This window comes from Anoplopoma fimbria, chromosome 17 (genome assembly GCF_027596085.1).
Source record: "Anoplopoma fimbria isolate UVic2021 breed Golden Eagle Sablefish chromosome 17, Afim_UVic_2022, whole genome shotgun sequence".
Taxonomy (NCBI): domain Eukaryota; kingdom Metazoa; phylum Chordata; class Actinopteri; order Perciformes; family Anoplopomatidae; genus Anoplopoma; species Anoplopoma fimbria.
Window position 1 is genome coordinate 6,762,310 of NC_072465.1, and position 21,373 is coordinate 6,783,682.

Below are 21,373 nucleotides of genomic sequence, written 5' to 3' on the forward strand. Positions count from 1 at the left end.
AAATTAGAGAAAAGTAGATTAATGTTTCCAGCTATAAACTAACTATGTTTAAATGTGCACAAATCACAAATACAGAGTAATCAGATTAAGACATTTGTACTTGTATATCACAATATCACTATGTATGATCCCATCACATTACATTACATTATTACATTACAGTCATTTAGCAGACGCTTTTATCCAAAGCGACTTACAATAAGTGTATTCAACATAGGTATTCAAGAGAACTACTAGTCACCAGAAGTCATAAGTGCATCTCCTTTCTTAAACAAGCATCTAAAAGCATAAACCAGAGCAAAAGTATAGTGCAGAGGCAAATTACTACGAAAATAATAATTGCAACAGACTTGTATATCACAATATCATTATGTATGATGCAATCACAATATGATTCCATTGAAAGACTATAAATTATCATATTGAATCGTTGACCATCAGTGTATTTGTCCTCCTTTGCATCTAAAATGCAGGTAATCTAACTATAGAGCAAGGAATCTCCTATTTGGAAATGAATATGTTGCATTACATTACAGTCCGAAAAATACTCTAATTAAATCCCTGATCTACTTATATATATATATATATATATATATATATATATATATATATATATATATATATATATATATATATATATATATATATATATAAAACTGCGGAGGAAATCACCTTCACTCTGTGTTTCATCGTTGTTTCTGACCCCGACCTGAATGTGTGTTTTCAGGCCTGGTTTAAATGATTTGGGGCTCTGGACCCTGAACACACTGACTTGCATTACTTTTCACCGTTTTGCTATCTGGTAATGTGGGTACTGGGAATGCCTCATATATTAATTGTTATGTTGTTATGTTGTTGTAATCAAGCATTGGGCCCTTTCTGAACCGGCATGTTTTCTGTGGGCCCTGCACTAGTAGTATCTAATGTGAGCATTAGATATCATCATTAAACATATTTCAATTGTATCCTTCATATTGATCTCGAGTTAATATGACAATAGTGTTAACACTGATTTGAATGATGTGTCTGGTGCACCTTTATCCTTTAAGACACGCACTTTGTAACATATACAACAGGTGGCAATAGTGTGCCATTGGCTGTTAATTTGCCTCCAGAGAAGAAGAACTCGCCCAACGGTATTTACCGAGCAGCTCCGAGGTTAGCCGAGTGTGAGCCGAGTGTGAGCGATGCTACGTCCGCGTAAACCTTAAACGATCGCTAGCTACCGAGCTAATAGGTTTGCTGTGTCGGTGTTGTATTTGTCGCCCTCGCATTATATTTGCGGCACGAGCAACGAGTTAACGTTCAAGATCTCACACTATGGTACGTATGAGGTAAACAGACGAGTTGGCAAAGTTAGCTGACGCTAAGCTAATTCAATTCAAGTCCGCAGGTTTACATCCACAGGAGCATGTTGTGACCCAACTTATCGTTCAAAGACAATTCCTGTTAATGCCTCACAATGCCATTACGATGTAGGATAGAATAAGAGTAGTTCTGACTACCTCATTGTTAGCGATGTGGTACAGAGAAGGTGACGGTAGCTGGCACACGTTAATGTATCTTTATTTGACAATTTAGCTAGCTAGCTGATGCTAACCGACTAGCTTACTATGCTAACTGCAGTACAGATCATAATGTTGAATAGTTTTTATGTAAACAAAGGCCTTATTCATATCACTGGGAGTTTGCCTTTTACTGATCAACTCCTTGTATTTTGAAGGGTGTCCGCATTTCAACAAACCAACGGCTCTCCTTATAGCTAGCTAGGTATTACAGTGTAATGCTGGTATAGTTCACTAGCTAATGTTTAATATCTGGCTTGTTCTGGTGAATTGTTTGTTTTGTTGACGACGTTAGCTATATATAAAAAAAGCTACTTTAGCCACTTTTCAAATGTTAAACATCATGTCTTGGTCCTCTCAGTGTATTACACATGTCAAAGCTATATTTTGCAAAACAAATGTCTGAGAGGGAGAGTCAAGGGGCGGGGAACAACCTATGTTATTGAACTACAGCAGAGCTTCTCAAAGGGAAATGCTACACTTTGGAAGTTAGAAACAAAACTATTGTTTTATAATTCTGTTCTCCTTCAACACAATGACCTGGAGACCTCAGTTTCCAGTTATCGGTGATGTTGAGTATAATTCCACCAATTGCGTTGTGCTTTTGTTTTTTATTGTTTCAGGACAGCGAATTGTCTGACTTTGACCATGCACCAGGGCCTGAGACCAGCAGTATGGAGGGGGAGAACGCACCCCTGTACTGCATCTGCCGGAAACCAGACATCAACTGTTTCATGATGTAAGTTCACAACACCAATCCTGTTGTTTCAATTGATGTAACAATGCTTATACATTATCTTCTTCATTTTCCCCTCTAACTGACAGTGGCTGTGATAACTGTAATGAGTGGTTCCATGGCCACTGCATTAATATCACTGAAAAAAAAGCGAAGGCAATCCGGGAATGGTATTGCACGAGATGCAAAGGTAATGAAAAATATATTTTATCCCATAATTTCATTGTGCTATGCTTAATAATAATAATAATAATAATAATAATAATAATGATGATGATGATGATGATGATGAATAATAATACATCACAAATAATCAAAATAAACAAGACATTGTTGCGTTTTTCTCCCTGTCCCCAGATAAAAACTCTTCACTGGAAATAAAGTATAGAACAAAGAAAAACCGAGAGAAGGAGCCTGAGTATGACAGAGGTTCTGACAGACAGTACAGCACCCCGAGCACTCCTGACTATAAGAGTGAAAGGCGGCGTGGATCTAAAGTAAGTTGACCTGAATATTTTTAGGTTTGACTGCAAAGAAGTAGTGATGCAGAAGCTGCTTGCAGTGAGTCACATAAAGGTGACCAGTTTCATGGCAGTTAGTTTTCATTGAGTAATGTTATAATGTATAATTATTTATATTTCCTTATTGCCCAGCCATTAATTTGACTGTATTTTGTCCTCCTGCATTTTATAGCTTTGCAGAGGAGTTTTAAAAACAACCTAATTTTAAAATGAACATGATGTATATAAAATATTGCTTTGTGTCACAGTGATGTGTAGTCATTTTCAAGTGTTGGGTGAATATAATGTACACATTTCTTAGGATGCAATGGCTCTAATGGTCCATTTTCTGATTTTCCTGAGGTGAAGCGTTCAGTCCGAATGTGTGGAGAATGTGAGCCCTGCAGAAGGACTGAGGACTGTGCCCAGTGTGACTTCTGCAAGGACATGAAAAAGTTTGGAGGCCCCAACAAAATCAGACAGAAGTGCAGGTTCAGGCAGTGTGAGGTTCGAGCCAGGGTACGTCACTCCATCTCTATGTTGCTTCCAAATAAGATTATGCCGCCAAAGTTTAGGATAATATTTTTTTTCCCTTTTTTAAGTTTTTACATTTTCATCTTCTTTTAATGGATAGGTCTTGAAATTCCTTTACTAGAATATTGTTCTGTAGTCCTAGCAATGCATCATTCATATAGCATCTTGTAAGTTCCCAGTTCAAAAACATAAAGTCGTTTTTAAATGAGACTTTAAAAACTACAAGGAGATCCTTGTTTCCATCATTGAAGTAATTAGCACTCCCTGATCTCTAATGTATTTGTGCTCTCCCTTGTGGCTTCTTTGGAAATGTGCAACCTGTTGCTTGTTGTTTTTGTATAGAAAATGCTGCGTGTGAAGGATGAGGAATTGTCTTTGCAAGAAAGGAGGGAAAATGCCTACCACAGACGGAGACGATACTCAGAGGACTACGACAGTGAGGCGGATCTCTACCAGCAGTACAAGACCGCAGGGCTTAACAACAACATGGTAGCCGAACATCTTGTTGCATATAAACATGCTTGTTTCAGATGCACTCAATCAGCAGCTAAAACATTTAATCATGGACTGTATGTTGAGTCTTTTTTATTTTTGCACTCCTCTCACTCAGGCATGGAATAGTGATGAAGACGATGAGCAGCCTTTCAGTCCCGTCGTGCGTAAAAAAGCTGTGAAGGTGAAGCACGTCAAAAGAAGAGAAAAGAAGTTTGACAAGAAAGTAAGTCTCCTCATAGTGATCATTGTTATTGCAAGTGCTGCCAGGTGGTAACATGGCAGATGGTAATATCACATATCTATAACACCCTGTCTACTACCACTTCTTTTTTAACCATCCAGAAGGAGTCACGACGCCACAAACAGAAGCAGAAGCACAAAGACAGAACCAGATACAGCGAGAAGGGCGACCTCCGGGACAACACCGGACAGCGTCAGTGTCTGGGACCAAGCTGTATTGAGGTGGCAAGACTCAACTCCAAATACTGCTCTGAGGACTGTGGCATGAAGTTAGCTGCCAAGTAAGAACTCTTACTTTCACCTTTCATACATTAGTGTATTAGGCTAGATACAGTAATCCAGATGCCCGCTTCGAACAAACTAAGCCAACATCTCAAGGGAATTTAAATAGAAATGAATGTATTTGCAGCTTATTGAAGATTTTTCCCAAATAAATAAAAATAAATAAATTGGAATTTGTTTAGTATATACTGTAAGCAAAAAATGTTTGCTATGTATATATCCTGGTTGTATTCAAATGATAGTATTAGTAATGTAGTAATATTGCTCCACCTAGTGCTAGAAGAATGAAATGCTGGTAAAATTATCTGATTTATTACATTAGTTTTTGTTGGGGACTTCCAGACCTGAACTCAATTTTAAACTTGCAGTTTAGTTTGATTTGTCACTAAGTATTATTATTTATTCTTATGCCTTGTTATCTTTCTCAACATTATCTTTGGGGTAGTGTCTCATAGAAAGTGTTTCTGAGGCTTTTCATCTCAGCTAACTGAATCACAAGCTTGGGAAAATCCTCATCATGGTGACTTGTTTATTTTTCAGCATTTAAAAGCATCAATCTGCGTGCATTTTGTTCCACAGTCGGATCTATGAGATCCTCCCTCAGCGTATCCAGCAGTGGCAGCAGAGTCCCTGCATCGCCGAGGAGCACGGTAAGAAGCAGCTGGAGCGCATCCGTCGGGAACAGCAGAACGCCCGGCTGCGCCTCACAGAGATGGAGCGACGCTTCCACGAACTGGAAGGCATCATCGCCAAGGCCAAGCAGCAGGCGGTTCAGCAGGACGAGGAGGTGAGCTGTCGACAGCATGCGTGCTTCTTCATGCAGCTACAGAGCTTGTTCTGTTGTAACTGCTTTTTCGTGAAAGTTCCCTGTGAGTCTTGTCAATTGTCAGGGCCAGTCTTTATTTATTTGAGGCTGTTTAAAAAGAGCAGAGGTAATGCTTTTTGATTTAAAAAAAAAAAAAAAATGTTTTGGGTTTTTATTTGCAGGTGAATGAAGGTGACAGCGAGGACACAGACCTGCAGATTTTCTGTGTGTCTTGTAGTCATCCCATCAATCCAAAAGTGGCGCTGAGACATATGGAGAGATGTTACGCAAAGGTGACTATATTCTATACTATATTCCTGTCGCTGGTGCAAAGCATTCAAATATTACCACAAACAAAAGCATACGGGCTACCTGTAACATATTTTCCCTAATGATTTTCTTGACAGTATGAGAGTCAGACTTCCTTTGGTTCCATGTTTCCTACAAGGATAGAAGGGTAAGAAAAATAAATCCTCTCAAATTTATAGAACAACTTTCCTGAATTCAGATCCTTTCCTAAGATGTCACTTTTCTCAACAGAGCAACCAGACTGTTCTGTGATGTGTACAATCCCCAAAGCAAAACCTATTGTAAGAGGCTGCAGGTTTTGTGTCCAGAACATTCCAGAGATCCTAAGGTCAGTGGAAACCTCATGATTTACACGATTCACTTAAAACTGCCCACTTGGTCTACAAATACAAATATTGATAGGAATTATCTGCTTAACCTGTTAACGTTCCGACTGCCCGCCGGTATTGTTTATATCAAGATTTATTTTATTTAAATGTTTTTGTTTGTTTTGGTGACTAGATCCCAGTGGATGAAGTGTGTGGATGTCCTCTGGTGAAGAATGTGTTTGAGCTGACTGGAGACTACTGCAGGGTCTCCAAAAGGAAATGCAACAAGCATTACAACTGGGAAAAGCTGAGGAGAGCAGAGGTGGACTTGGAGCGAGTCAGGGTGGTAAGTCAAATGCCAAAACGGTTGCTTTGGTTTCAGCGGACAGAACTGGAAGTACAGCATATTTTCAATTGATTCAGATATCGGAAGACTTTTCGTTGATATCTCCTAGTTTTAAATTTCACCTTCTCTCACCCACAGTGGTACAAGTTGGATGAGCTCTTCGAACAGGAGCGGAATGTCAGGACTGCTATGACCAACAGAGCTGGTCTGCTCGCTCTGATGTTGCACCAAACTATTCAGCACGACCCTGTGACGACCGATCTCCGTAGCAACAAGGATAGATAGTCAACATTGTCTGCACCTGTTCTCTGATCTGTGGATCACCGTGGAGATTTGAGTGTTAAGGATTTAAACGATTACAACCATTTCGATGAATTCTGATTTTCTAACTAGATAATTATTTTAAAAACTTTGTATTATAATTAACTGTAAGAGGTAAATGTATATATATTTTTCCTGACTGTGGCAGATAAACTACTGCTGATTGAAAACAGCTGTTTTTGGTATGATTGACATGAATAAACACCTTAAACTTGCTTCGAGTAAGATGTGTGTTCAAGTGATGCATGTGTTCTTCCATATTTCCTATTAGCATTTGTACACACAATATACACAGGGTGCTGTGATTATTATGACTATAACAACTTGGCTTGAAAAGCAAACAAACCAAAAATGTGTTCTTTATATGTGCTTTAAACTGACACAAAAGCCTGTTTGAAGTGGTCAATCCTTCACTACCATTAAAAGGATTACAGTACAATAAAAACAGAACAATAACTACCATCTTCAAATAAGGGAAATGGTTGCATTAGTATATCAGTGGATGTACGGGAGGAAAGGCGGAGAAAGAATGCATCAAGATCAGTGAAGTGAAAGGATATTGCAAGGTAGATTATTCCCCTGCTGTTGTGTTTTATATTCTTTGTTCAGGCTTATATAACTAAATAACCACTTGTAGGTAAATAGTAACTATAAAAACTGAGATACAAAAGAACAAAACCTTCTAGTATAAGTTTTATAATGTACTGCAGACAATACAACAGATCTGGATTCCTAATGAGGAACATTTCTCCAGACATTGTATCATCCTTTAAACTTCTATTTACTATGCTCCTCTTAATGAGATGGATGTCCCTGGTCTGTCAATAATCAGACACAGAGCTCTATGATTGGTATGATTTAGAGACAGAGGCTTGTGTGAACATTTCCATCTCTTATGTTCTTGTGCATGAGTATACTTAATTTCTGATCATAATTAATGTTTCCCTTTATTAAAATGAATACACACAGGAATGTATTGATTAAGTAAATAAACACATTATATTTTCCCCTTATCATAAAAAATGCTAACATGTTGATAATACACTTGATTCTAGCTTTGCTCCTGCCACCTCTAATGTTTACATTGTACAAAAACAAAAAAAAGCAACCCAAGGTCTCTCCTCCATGTTTTGTTTATTTCCTGAATAGCAGTGAAATAGTTGATTCACACTATCTTATGCAAAGCTTAATTTGTTGCGTTGCACTGCCTTTTCAACAGCAAGCTGCTATTATATTCCGTTCTCATTTCGGAATATAAAAAGGTTAACTTTTTATTTTATGTTATCAAGCACTGTTGCCTTCAAATGCCGCTCTGCATCGCGCACACCTTTCTAATGACCCGTGAAGGCAGCACACTAAAATGACATATGAAGCGTGCTATTAAAGAGTATGAAAACGTGATGAGAGAAATCCCTCCCTTTCACCTGTCAATTGGGCAGGTCTTACTTTTGCGTGCGATCTGCTTTTCCCATGGTCCTAACAGAATATAAATGAATGATGTCTGAAATGATTAAGCAAAAAAAATCGAAGTCAATATGTCTCATTCAGTGTTATTTAATGCCAATACTAGCCAATGTTGCGAGCTGATATAACTCTAGCTAAAACATATCTTAGCTAAAAAGGTCAGCTGCCTGCTGATGTTCAAGATGCTTGATCACTTTTAAATAATCGCAGACGTTAAGAAAAACCTATAATACATCTGAGAGTGATTAACATTACTAATATATCATTCCCACCTGCGTGTCACAGACACGTTGAGTTAAAACAACGCAAATACACAATGGTGGCTTATTTAATTAGCCACCGTTATGTATTTATTAGATATACCATTATAGCGTTATAATTCTTAAGACACTTAAAATCGAGAAACAGTTGAGTAAACTGTCCTTCTTAACATAGTATTGCTGTTGAAAATATCGTCGTTGTATCCATGCAGAGCTGCGTGGTGTTGATAGTCCTCTCCATATGCGCGGTCAGAGCACTGACCAAACAGATATCCATCTTTGGTGTTTATCCATCTTTGGTCCCAAACCGTTTCCGCTAGTGCTGGTTGCACTGAAGCCAGCTAGCTACGTTAGCTCTCCCTCGTAAAGTAGTGCCAGGGGGACCAGTGAGCCAAGCCTCTGGGGGATATCACCCTAAAGGTGTGTGTGCTTTGTTGGCCTTCATAACCGCAAACGTTTCTCATCGGGGTGCAGCACATGGCTCTCTGCACAGCGGACCACAGTCGGGATATTGACATAGGAACCAGTGATGGACGAGGTGGCTAACAGTAGCTCACGTTAACACTACACTACGATAACGTGACTCCCGCGTTCAGTTTCATTGTTTCTGCTCAAGCTGCTGGTGTTATGTGGTAAGTGGCTGAACTACGTGTTAGAAATAAGCACAAGTATCAGAGAACCAGAGCAGTCACAGCACTGTTAGCATCCGAGGTTAGCTTGACGTTGTGTTTGTTGTATGGTGTTTGCATACGTTACAGCCCGGTGCTAGCGTTAGCTAACCTCTCTCAACCGTGGAAGCAACATTTCGTTACCTTAACATGAGAGCTGGCGTTGACTGAGTCGGGGCTTACCTGACATGCCCTTACTTTAGTTAGGTCGCCTTGTGTTTACGTTGACATGCTGGGCTAAACATAGGTGGATGTGTGGACGTTAAATCAAACGGACGTCTGAGCAGCCCGTGGTATTGAGCTCACGTTACGTTACAGTGACTTAACCCTCCAGCTGTGTTGGAGTTTACGTTACAAACTGTAAAGCACACACACACACACACACACACACACACACACACACACACACACACACACACACACACACACACACAGCATGTTTGAAGTCTCTAAACGGCATCGTCTCTTTCCAGGTTCTGTCATGAATATGTGAACAGCTGTCAACAATCCTGAAGGTTCATCTGTCTGACCAGAACTTGATGCCCGAGGTCAGGGGGCTGCATCCACGGACAGTGTGAACATACACAGCTTTCAATGGGATGCAGCATCGACTGTAGAGGATATCTTATTTGTCTTCATCGGAACCATTTGTAGCTTCAACGGGTGCAACAATGAACGAAGAACCGCTGGAGACCCCGATCCCTGACAGATCACCTGTGGAAAAAGATGTGGAGGGACAAGGCAAAGAGAGGAAAAGCAGCAAGGCAGAAACCACCTCTGAGGCAGCACCAACACCAGCACTGCTGCCTTTGGCCCCCTTAGAAGGTGTCAAAACAGAGGAAACCCCCAGCTCAAATCCTGTTCAGAAATCTCCAGGTGAAGCAGAGGATGCTAAGGCCACTGGTGTTGAGCCTCCCGTTGACTGGTTTGAGCCACTTGAGGATGATGATTATGATGAGGAAAGCCTGGCAGGAGAAAGTGAAAGGAGTGAAAGCGTGGCTGGCAGCGAGACGGTCGTCAAAAAAGTTTATCAGTAGGTTGCCCTTGTATCTTGTCCTGTAGTCTGATAATGCAGCATTATCTTCAGATTCGATTTAGATGTGAGTGCAAGCATCACTTCCTCTATCGCTATAGAGCTGGCAGTGGTGATGCACATGTGCTAAGATGCTGTATTCATTTTCTGACCAAATTCAATATGAGAGTTTTTGATTAAATGGAATGATTACAAAATGATGTTACATTCGCAAGGAGGTTACATTTTATAGCTGCTTGTTAAGAAATAGAGTATAATCATATGTAATGTTATGTTAAGGTTAAATAGTGGTATTCAGAGAATCACTGTTTAATCAGCGCAACTCCAATCTCTAAGCAACTCTGCCTCAATCTATTGAAACAATATATCTATATCACAACATATTTTCCTGTTTTCCCCCTGTGGTATAAAGATTTCTAACATGTATAATTCCCATCTCCTCTTTTAAATTAAGGTTTCAAGTGCCCCGCCGTAAGCGATCACATCCCGATGAAGGATGGGATGAATGGCCAATACTTGGAGAAGGTTGGAAACGCAAAGAAGTTGTCCGGCGCTCAGGTTCTAGCATTGGACAGAAGGACGTATATTACCTGAGGTAAATGCTGCCTAGTAGAAATGTAAACGATCTCAATGTACAGTTTAAATTCAGGGGGCTGAACAATCTTATCATAAATTAACTTTGTGGTCAAAATGTTGATTATGTTGAAATTTTAAAGTTATCTTCTTAAATGAGAGAATATGCGGCAATTGCTCTTTGATAGGATTGTAGTTTGAATTTCTTTGGGTTTTGAGCTGGTTAGACACAATTATCTTTTTCATGGTGTCACCTTTGGCTCTGGAACCTTTGATGGATGTTTTACATTTTGTAGAATTAACAATTGATCAATCAAAATAATTATCCCAATAAACCAATTATTGTGAGTTGCAGCCCTAATCAATTTTCAAAAAAGTTTTTTTTTCTCACTGTCTTTATAGAAGCAGAAGCATGTGACTGAATGACAACAGAATGTTGTAATTTTTAGTCGTCGTCATTCAGCTCTTTGAAGTTGTAATTCATTTTTATATTCAACAGTCCGCGGGGTGATCGAGTGAGAAGCCGAGTAGAGCTGATTTCTTTGATGGAGGGACAGCGTGACTTGACAGCCTTTGAATACAAGTCAGGAAAGTTCTACGATGGCGAAGCACCACCCGTAAGAGTTCGTCACAGAGCAAAGGTATAGGCATTTTTTCATCACTTAAAACATCTAAGAAGTGCGTGTGTGTGTGTTTTACACTTAGTTTCTCCCCCCCCCACTCTAATCCATTAGAGAAAAGTCCGGGAGCGTTCTTCCTCAGAGTCCAGCTGGATGGAGAGAGGAGAGGGGGCCGACACTCCAGACTCCCACCCCATTCCCACCCCCAGCCCGGGGCCAAAAAACCTCCAATCCAACCAAACAAGTCTCTCCTTGCACAGTACAATAGGAACTCCTAACAAAAGCTCCCGCATCGAGGATCCACCTGCTGAAGATAAAATTAAACTTCCCGTTCCCTCATCATCCAGAGGGCTCCTGCTCCCCTCCATAAATGGAGAAGTTGGGTCAGAAGACAGCACACTGTAAGTCCATTATCACTTAAGTTCACATATTAAACATTAAATTGCTAATTTAATTATCAAGACAATCAAAATGGTTTGTTTGTGTTGAGTTGCATGATAATAAACATTATCATGCTTCCCTGCAGGGTCTGTGCCAGATGTGGAATTTCCTTCACAGGCACATGGTATGACAAACAAAGGAAGAGGCCCTGCTGTCCCAACTGTTGGGGTATGTCAGTTTATCAGTTTGCAGTGTCATGATTTTGAGCAGTATTCAGCGTTAGAAATAATAAACGAAATGATGAAAATAACAGATGTGGGTCACTTATTCAATTTGTTTATTTTTGTTTATTCCAGCAGCCTCAAAGTCAAAAGAGCATCCGATGGTTCGTTTCAGAAAGGTAGAGCATTACCTGTCTACAAGTTGTGTGAATGAACAGCTGCATTTTACCCACTTTTATTAGCCCAAACTTAAGAATATAGTCCAGTGGGAAATTATCAATACAACACATTATTTAAACCATGACTTTAGAATTCACACATTGTTTGCATGAACAAGTTGCGCTGTGCAAGCTGACTGGACATGTTATAACATTTGGGAGTTTGAAAATGAATTTTTCATTTGGCATCTGGAGAAAAAGAGAAAATCTATATTCTTAATTCTTCAACACTCTGTTGTTTCCAGAATTAGAATACTGATGTAAATGTGCAAAAAATACAAATGAGATGTGGATATTATTGAATAAACAAATTTCCTATTTTTTTTTTTTTCATGTCCACTGAAGTGGATTCCCTGTGGTCAGTGCGTGGGATGCCACAACACATTGAATTGTGGGCAGTGTGCCAACTGCAAGCATGGACTGCAGAGCCCAGATTCCAGGAAGCGCTTATGTCGGAAACGCAAATGTATATGTCCTATTCGTAAGGTAAGCTGCCGGGTTTATTTGGATGCTTATTGTTTATGTTACTTTTGCATTCATGGCCTTTTTTTCTGTATGTTCCGCCAGGGTCCTGGAAGTGGAAGCTTCCTGCCGCAGAAGCCTTATAGTGACATTCCTGACATGTATGAAGACAGCATGAGTTTCCAGGTAATAATCTACTCGTATGTACATATTTACAAGAGATCAGATCAAAGATCTCCGTGTGCTGGGCTCACAAGCCATGGGTTCTTGTTGAACTCCACGTGTAAATTTCCGGTGATGATGTTGTAATATAAGCATTATTCTGTGTCACATTTAAAGCAAAGTTTCCTCTGCTGGTTAGTGAAGTCCCTATTGATTGTTTGCTGTTTGTATAGAAGCACAAATCTTTAAAATAAAGTGACTATTGGCTGAGAATAATCCGCTTTTCTACGTTTACAGTCAGGGTCAGAAATGTTTTGGTCATTCCACATTGTCTTCAATGTAGTTTGTAATAACAGTGTAATAATGCACAGGGGCTTTGATTCAGAATAATTCATTGAATTCATGTAAGTTCTAACAACATCGATTTTTATTTTACAGAGCGAATTGGCAGATTCACAGGTAAGTTTTTGTAATACGAGACCAAATTCTATCTCTAATAATAATAATGCTCAAAATTATAGCAACATGTTTTCCCCGCTCTGACTTATAATGTCTAATTCACACAGCACCCGAGTCTCAAAAGCAGCGACACAGAGAACTTCTCAGTCAACGTGGACGTGGACGTTGATGATGACGATGACATGTCAACCGATGATGATGATGATGTGAGTTTTTTTGTTGAAACCCACTGTCCCACAAACAGAAAGTTATGATTGCTTATAGAAACTTCTCAAACCACATCTGCAGTGTGTTTTGCTCTCCGTTTTTGTTCTCTGTATGGTCATAGTTAGAATGTGGCTAAATATACAGTTTCATTAGGAACAATAATTATGGAAATACATGTTATGGAAATTTGGCATTATTTTTGTTTCTTCTTTAATTTGCAAATTTCCCCGCTGCGGGACTAATAAAGGATGATCTTATCTTATCTTAAGAAGGTTACAGCCTCCTAACTGCTCAACACAGACCTGATGTTCAGTGGAGCGGACACTGTTTATTTATTAAGTCTGTTTCCAGTTCACTTACTCCCATTTTTTTTGGTATATCGATACAACAACTTTTCCACCTCACCCAAATATTAAAACAATATATTCACTTTTCTCCCAAATTTCTAATTCTTATCCACAACCTTGGTTCTTATTTCTCTAAGGTTGTGTGTGTGTTTTGTTAAAACAAATTTCTTCAGTTATTAAAATAATTTTACCACCCGCAGTGCTGAAGTAATTGCATAAAAAAAAATGTCTCTTTCTTCTTTATCATTAAGTGGCATAAGAAGCGGAAGAGGCGATCCTGTGGAGAATGTAAAGCCTGTCTCTGCAGAAAAGACTGCGGCACTTGTGATTTCTGTGTAGACAAACCCAAGTTTGGAGGCAGCAACAAGAAGAGGCAGAAGTGTCGACTACGCCAGTGTCAGAGGCAGGCAATGGTATGGCTTTATTTTGTTTAAACAAAGTTGTGGTTTCTTGCAATAAGGATGTAACAGTCTTGGTTTTTAAAAATCTCTGCAACATTTGGCAGAGACACTTGCTGCCTTTCCAAATGGGACAGAGTGACCTCGGGCCAGATGGCCAGTTGCTTCCGGGCCGGCCCAGACCTCACTACACATACAGCCGGAGGTCAGGTTTTAAGAAAATCAGAGGACCACAATATGGCTTGGACTTTACCGACAATGAAGATGATGACTGCAACTTAAAAGCAGTGAGTTCTCAATGCCTTTGGTGATAAAAATCATTTTCGTTTTTTTCCTTGCAGTGGTTGTTTTTGAACATAGTTGCATTCTCCTGAAGATATAACCTAAAAGTTAGAGAATCATTTGTTTTGGTTCTTCTTCTTACTTTGCTTACTTTTTGCTGGTGTAGTTGAACTGGAACTCTGCACCGCCCAGTGGTAGCAGATATTTCCATGGACTGGATGTGAAGAACCAGCTACCATCTGCGCAGGTTTGAAAATGGATTATTATCCTTTTTTAAATATATATAGTTTTTGTCATATCATGCATATCTCACCAAACAGAATGTCTACATTTGTCTTGCAGCAGTTGAATCCATTGGATATCGGACTGCAGAATGGGCTTCCTGACAGAGTTCCTCACATCAGCAGCAACTACAACAACTCTGAACTAGTACGTTTACACTCTTCCTCCTTTTTTGTTTTAGTGATAAAAACATATTTAATTTTGTTATGGTAGTAGTTTGTCTATGTAAGTTCAGGAGCCTTTTGTATTGAGGCGTCCCTCAGCTCTTTTGTAAATAGTTACACTTTTCTGTCTGATGGGTTTTCAAATGCTGAATAGCGCCAAACTTGACTGGTCATGTGAGTCACCACGGCTTCCTGTTTACACTTTCCTTCACAAATGCTTTTGGCACCTTGACCATTTCCTTCTGTTTCTGTTATCATGCTGTTCTTTGTCCCGTGGCTCAGTGGGATGAATCCAGGCCTGCTTCCAATACTGTTTGACCAGGTTTTTTATACAAGTCCGTGGTAATTGCAATCTGTACCTCTGTGTTCCATTCGAGGTTGATGAATCTTTTTGCAGCAGTATGCTTTGTGTGGATGGATATCTGTTGTGTTGTCCCAAGTTGGACCGGTCCTTCTTCCCATGTCCTCTGCTCTCTTGTGGGTATGTCAGTGTGAAGGTACATATGTTAAGTTGGTTGGACAATTTTGCCTTAATTGCACAGGTTGACATTGTAGATAGTAGATACAGACAGGAGGCATGAAGAGAGGAAGGGGGGGGGTCTGACATGCCACAATGGCGGACAGAATTTAAAACTGTGGATGTTGCCATTGTGTGCTACGCGTCTTAACCACTTAGCACCAGTCCAACCCCAGAAGAGAAATTGATCTCTTAATAAAGGATGCATATCATTGCCACGCGGTTTGCTCTTGCTTTTTAACATGTTTTGTCACTTGATCAGATGAAAATATCAGATTCTTCGTTACCCATCATCAATGCTGTAGCTTTCAGTCACTGGGTGTTTTGAACCTTACCTATTAAAACAAGAACTAATAATCAGTGTTATCATTGTATTTCCCCTGAAGTCGTCAGTGTTGGGGGGGGGAATGTATCCTACACAGTCTTAACGTTATCTTATACTGTACATCAACTTATTAGCATTTTTTTTAATTGAAGCCATATGTTTGAGTGAAATATCTAAACCCAAGATTTTTCGTGATTTTATGGCTGCACCATTCCATCGAATATAAATATTCTGTGGTGTAGATGTGTTGTGACATAAAAGTGAACAATGTTTGTAATATCCGATCCGCTGGGTTTGGAAGGTGAAGTAGCGCTTGCCACTTGCCCCACTGCCTCTCACAAACTGCAGTGTTTATGTTGTTTGGTATAGTGTGGAAATTAGGTTTAATATTTTCATATAATCCTGGTTTATTGCAAATACTGACGGTTCTGCTTTTAGTATTTTTTGTCACGTACAATGCTGATGAGGCAGAAGTATAAGACACTTAATTTGGTCATTTTGAATTGAGCCCAAAAATCCTTTGGCCAAAGATTCAACCTTCTTCAGGCGGATTGGGCCCCAGCTTGCTTGCTGCAATAATCTTGATCTGTCCCATGTTTGCCACTTAAATCGACAACTCCATGTCTAACCTAGCTTGAAAGATGCAGTCAGTAAAAAATGACAGTAGTTTATGAGCAATGGCTTGCAAGCTTTATAAATAAACATACTGTTTATTTACAGTTGTATAGGTTGGCCAGGTAAGCAAAATATGATGTAGCTAGCATTAGCCACACTAACATCTTTTTAAAAAAAAAAAATGTTTTTTTTTTTACAAACTTCTGCCATAACACTGATTGTACTTTAATCATGCTTATAGTCTTCCGTTTTTTGTTGAAACAGTTTTAGAGGAGTTGATCCAACTTTAAGGTCATTTTAAAGGCTGTAGTTTCTGATGCTGTTGTGTTGTGTCATACTGAGGATTTATCTCAGGACTGTTGTATAAACAGCATGACAGAGTGTAAGCTTATACTGCTGGCTCAAAGCCAGTTTATACTCAGTTGTGGTTTGAATACTTCCACTGTAAAATGTAGGACCAATGGGTTTCTATTAGGGGTGTAGAACTGTCCCGTGATTTGATACACGGTCCATAATCTAATATACAACAATAGATACTTTTTTATAATCGGTACAAATCAAAACACTGCAGTTTAAAGCTGCTTTGATGCAGCTGAAATTAAACTTGATATGATGTTTTTAGTTGCAAATGCATTACTGAGTTTTCACTCACAGCAGTTGTGGTTAATAATTGAGCTCATGATTTCACCCTTTTCAATTCAGGACCAGCTAAGCAGATGGGATGCAGTGAAATCGCATTCAGGCAGAGATGGTCGAAAGCATGTCGAAGAAATGGAGGATGATGATGACGATGACGACGACGACGAAGAAGAAGAAGAAGAAGAGGAGGAGGAGGAGGAAGAAGAGGAAGAGGAGGAGGAAGAAGAAGAAGAAGAAGAGGAAGAAGAAGAAGAGGAGGAGTTGCCCATGGTAATTGTCCTGCTGATATTTTTTCACATTATTTGTCGGAATATATATTTAGATCTCCACATAACAATGCCCTCTGTTGCTCTCCACAGATCACACAGATCTTCAGTTTGGCCGACAACCCGTCTGGGAGTGGTGCAGACATAGAAAACCAGCTAATGAAACTGCTGCAGTCTTTGCGCTCCTCTGCAATGCCAATCCTATGGTATGCCATCATGGTGGAGGGCCCGCAGCTGCAGCTCATCCAGTGCTCCAAACAGTCCAGCCTGAGCGACACCATAGTGCTGATCGACCCGGGCTTCTGCTATCAGGTCACCGTCCAGAAGCAGCCGCTGCTCCCCACCCACCCGCTGTACGACAGGTACCCAGCACGCTTAACCTCTGTGACTGAAGTGGTGGGTCTGCTCTTGGGCCTGGAGGAGTACGTCGTGTGCCAGGGACTTCCCCCCAAAGAGCCTTTATCTAAAACAGACCCAATCATACTAGAGCGGGCATCTACGTGTGATTTCTTGGTTAAGAGGAAGGTGAGCATCTGTTCTAACTGCAGAGCGCTGCAGGGACTTTAACTTCAGCAGAGACAGAAGAAGATCTGTAACCACAGTGGAGACCACCGATTCTCTGGTGCAACTTTGTGCTGTTTTCTTCTTTTGGTTTCTGTTGTTCTTGATAATAATATAAATATATATGACATTTTACAGATTTACCTCCGGACTGTAATAGTATGATTTAATTATTTGAAGATTCACCAAAGGCATTCCAAGAGCTGTGACGTTATAATCCAGCCGTGTTTCTTCTACAGATGTCTTCTGTTATGTTGCTGTAGGGCTTTTCTTCATGACTGTTATGTGAGATGTTGGGCAGTGTGACAGATAGAGCTGAAATCCTTTGGCTCTCTGTGTGGTATGTATCCCGTTGGTTGATACACACTCTTACTTGAGGAATCAATGACCCTCACCGTTATTACACTTTTGAATAGTCGATTAACCCCAAATTTTGTCTCTCTCAACCCAAAAATGAAGCCTATTTTTTTGCAGTTAACCCTCTCATCTTTCCACCAGCAACATTGGACACTGTGTCAACAGTGTTGTCATGTGTACCATGCGTCTTTTGGACAAAATAAGTTGTGTGTGCATCTTGTCCTCCTTGTTCATTTTTTTTTTAAATAGTAAATTATATTGTGATCTCTACATCAGTTGCAGTTACTTTCTTTATGTTCACTTGATTTTGTTGTTGTTGTTACATTCACCACTTTCAATGGTTCATCAAGATGTGCAACACTGGCACTAAATGATTTGGTATACGTGCAAATGCTGTTAGGGAATTGAAAAAGATACTGTGAAATATGCCCTGTATACAAGACTCTAATTTTATTGCATGGATTACAGTGACATTTTATTTCACGCCCTGTGGATTTTTAGCTTTTTAAAATATATCACAGTGGATGTAAAGAAACAGCAAAAAACAGCAAACGGTGGAAATACAAATATCTACAAATTGACAAAGTTATACAAATTTATACCTGAAGCGAAATCATAAGAGGGGAACACAATTAAATAAACCCACAATGTGTAGAATATAACAAGTCTATCATACCTAAAACAAAATCACTGAAAAGCACAAATTAAGCAGCATACTAGAATAATCCATGCTGCAGAATGGTCAGTCATGATGACCGACATGGCTCCCGTGGGGAGAACAACTGTTGCTTTAACATTTTAACATTGCAGCTTTATGTCAGAGGGGCAAGGAGAAAGCCACTATTTATAAAACAAACTCAAGATATCTAAGATAGTGATTGCCAGAAGACATGAAACCAAGTTAACATAGGTTCTATGGTCAGATTAAAAACGTTATTGTGTTGGAGTCCTCTAACAGTTGCACGACTTCAGAAGTCCCCAAATAACCTAAGAGGGTGAGTTTTGCAAAGAACAAGTACCTCTACTCTGACTTGTCATTAGTCAATACTTCAGCAATCCTTTTATTTTTGTATTGAATTTATTATTATTTAGATAAGTTTGATTTCAGAGATATTGTTTATATACATTTTTCAGGTTCAGTAAAGCTAATCTATTCTGTTCTCACATTAAAAAACTAATGAACATTTTACAACTAGCAATCATGTAAAACAGTTCATTTAATTAATCTGTAATACTGTGCAGTAAAATAGGTTAAAAAAAATATTCAAATTATAAAAAAAATACTCCTCCCTAACCCACGAAAAGAGATCAGAATCTTTTCCACATTCATCATCAGTTTTGGGGCTGCGGCAGATGCTTCTGCACACAATAAGACATCAGATGGTTTTGATTGGCAGATTCAACATCTGGAATATGGTGAAATGTAACAATACTGAGATAAATGTACTTCCTTTAGGATATTTTTTTTTGTAGGATTTGTTTTTCCAGAATGATATCCTCAAATGAAACTGGTGTTGTAGCCAAGAGTCAACTAACAGATGAAGACGTTATGTATTTATTAGGATAATAGAATTGTCTTAAACCTCTTTAAAACAAATCCCTCCATCTCTGTTATCAACAATGATGATTGATATTTAATATTGTATTTTTTAAACATTTTGATTTGATTTTGTTTAAACTGTGTAATGATTTAATTATGATCCCAGCCCCCTTACTATTGGGATGTTTATGAAGTAACTCAATTACTTTATTAATGTGAAAGTTTATGCACACTTCTCGTATATCAGATTTATTTTTGTTACCTTGGTTTCCTCAAGTAATGGTGCAGATAAATGTCTGGGATGAGATAATATATCTTTAAAAAGCCATTGCTATTTGGACCTTAAATTAAACCTGTTTAGAGAATTGAAACAAGCGTTTCCCATCTTCAGATCTCCAAAGGCAATGACCTTTTCTCACTGCCTTGCCTTTTATCATATTTATCAAATATATCTGTTTAGACGTCCTACATCTGAGACACATCTTGAGAAGAATTAAGAGTGAGCTAGGAACAGTGAAAGCCCAAGGTTTTCTATATCAATTACCACAGCTGCTGCTTCATGTACATATCTATCTATTTAACCCCTATTGCTATTTAAGTGACTGTCAGAGTGGTTAGCTTGTTGCTTGAGTTATTGATCTCAATATTAAGCATTGTTCCAGTGGGAACCACAGCTAATGCCTAGCCTTTATTTTTATATCGCTTATGAGACTTCGATCTGTGGTCCATCAATGTCTGTGTGTTTGAAGTAAAAGCATCTCTATCGCCCTCAGAAACTACTTTAGCTGATTTACAGTAGCTTGTTATGGAGCATTGACATTTGCCATGCATCCATGTTCTTCTAAACAAAAGCAAAGGCTACCTTTAGACCTAAAAATGATTTTAATGTTGTCATATAATTAACCAGTAAACGTCTTTGTTTTTGTGTATTTTTAAAATATATGTATTTGAATTTCTATATTTATAAGATCAGCGCACAGTTAAACGTATACATAGAAGAAATAATATATTATTAAGACATATAGATGGAGTAAATAAAATGTAATATATATACATATATATATGTATATATATTACATATGACTATTAACCTCCTAATTTATCGCAAGGCATTGGCATGTAGTTGAAGAAATAATATGTAATATATATATTACATATTATTTATTCTATGTATACGTCATAAGCGCTGTGTATATTATAAATTTAAATGCATATATTTTATCACAAAAAAAAATCTCATTTATCACCAGGCCTTGGCAGGTAGTTGAAATAATGTCATATATAATATGGTATATATATATATATATATATATATATATGTATACGTCTTAATGTGCGCTGATATTATAAATATAGACATTTTAATGCACTTAAAAATAAATTACAAAAATGATATATATATATAAAAAAAAAATATATATATTATTATTATATTCCTTTATTGATCCCCATGGGGGAAATTCAAGTGTTGCAGCAGCTCAACTACACAGAAACAGATAATAAATACACATATTATACAATAAAATAAAAATAAAAATAAAAATAGAATAAAATAAAAAATAAGAATCCAAATAAAAAAATAAATATATATATATCCTCTTAGAAAGAAGGACCGCTCAAGCACTCATAAACCCTTTTAACGTTGCCCCCCCCCCCCCCCTCTTTTACTATTCAACGTGCCTATGCAACAACTGGATAACAACATTCGTATGACGGGATTAAGTGGCGCACACACTGGAGGGCATGTGGGCGGGGCCTCGTTGCTGTGGCAGCGTTGAGGCGGGCGGCCGTGTGAGACAGGAGGGTTTGTCATCCGGTGCAGAAGGGAAACCTGTTTTCTTTTTCTCAAAGGCAGGTCTGCTGAGATGCGCAGGGCTCCGACACAGCGGAGGTCGCGAAGCGGCTGGTGAA

The 21,373-nt window shown here is 38.8% G+C and overlaps 2 protein-coding genes across 5 annotated transcripts; both read left to right on the forward strand.

Moving 5' to 3' along the window:
- Nucleotides 1–1,144: 1,144 nt before the first annotated feature.
- cxxc1b (CXXC finger protein 1b) lies at nt 1,145–6,650 on the forward strand. Its single transcript, XM_054617060.1, has 14 exons — nt 1,145–1,323; nt 2,189–2,304; nt 2,391–2,491; nt 2,659–2,798; nt 3,165–3,320; nt 3,678–3,824; nt 3,946–4,053; nt 4,173–4,351; nt 4,932–5,139; nt 5,340–5,450; nt 5,565–5,614; nt 5,698–5,794; nt 5,968–6,120; nt 6,259–6,650. Exons 1-14 carry the CDS (start codon nt 1,321–1,323, stop codon nt 6,403–6,405), a joined length of 1,716 nt encoding a protein of 571 aa, XP_054473035.1. The 5' UTR covers nt 1,145–1,320; the 3' UTR covers nt 6,406–6,650.
- Nucleotides 6,651–8,280: 1,630 nt separating this feature from the next.
- On the forward strand, nt 8,281–19,755 carry mbd1b (methyl-CpG binding domain protein 1b). 4 transcript variants are annotated; one of them, XM_054616845.1, is made up of 17 exons: nt 8,281–8,797; nt 9,307–9,866; nt 10,321–10,461; nt 10,939–11,080; nt 11,174–11,460; nt 11,586–11,668; nt 11,797–11,840; nt 12,225–12,365; nt 12,447–12,527; nt 12,942–12,962; nt 13,070–13,168; nt 13,768–13,929; nt 14,052–14,201; nt 14,363–14,443; nt 14,539–14,625; nt 16,802–17,008; nt 17,098–19,755. In XM_054616845.1, the coding sequence occupies exons 2-17, from the start codon at nt 9,505–9,507 to the stop codon at nt 17,569–17,571; spliced, it is 2,562 nt and encodes an 853-aa protein (XP_054472820.1). In that variant the 5' UTR covers nt 8,281–8,797; nt 9,307–9,504; the 3' UTR covers nt 17,572–19,755. The 4 variants fall into 4 exon arrangements, with proteins under 4 accessions (XP_054472820.1, XP_054472817.1, XP_054472819.1 ...); XM_054616842.1 differs by having other exon boundaries at nt 8,282–8,797; nt 14,022–14,201; XM_054616844.1 differs by having other exon boundaries at nt 8,282–8,797; nt 11,800–11,840; nt 14,022–14,201.
- The last annotated feature ends 1,618 nt before the right edge of the window (nt 19,756–21,373 follow it).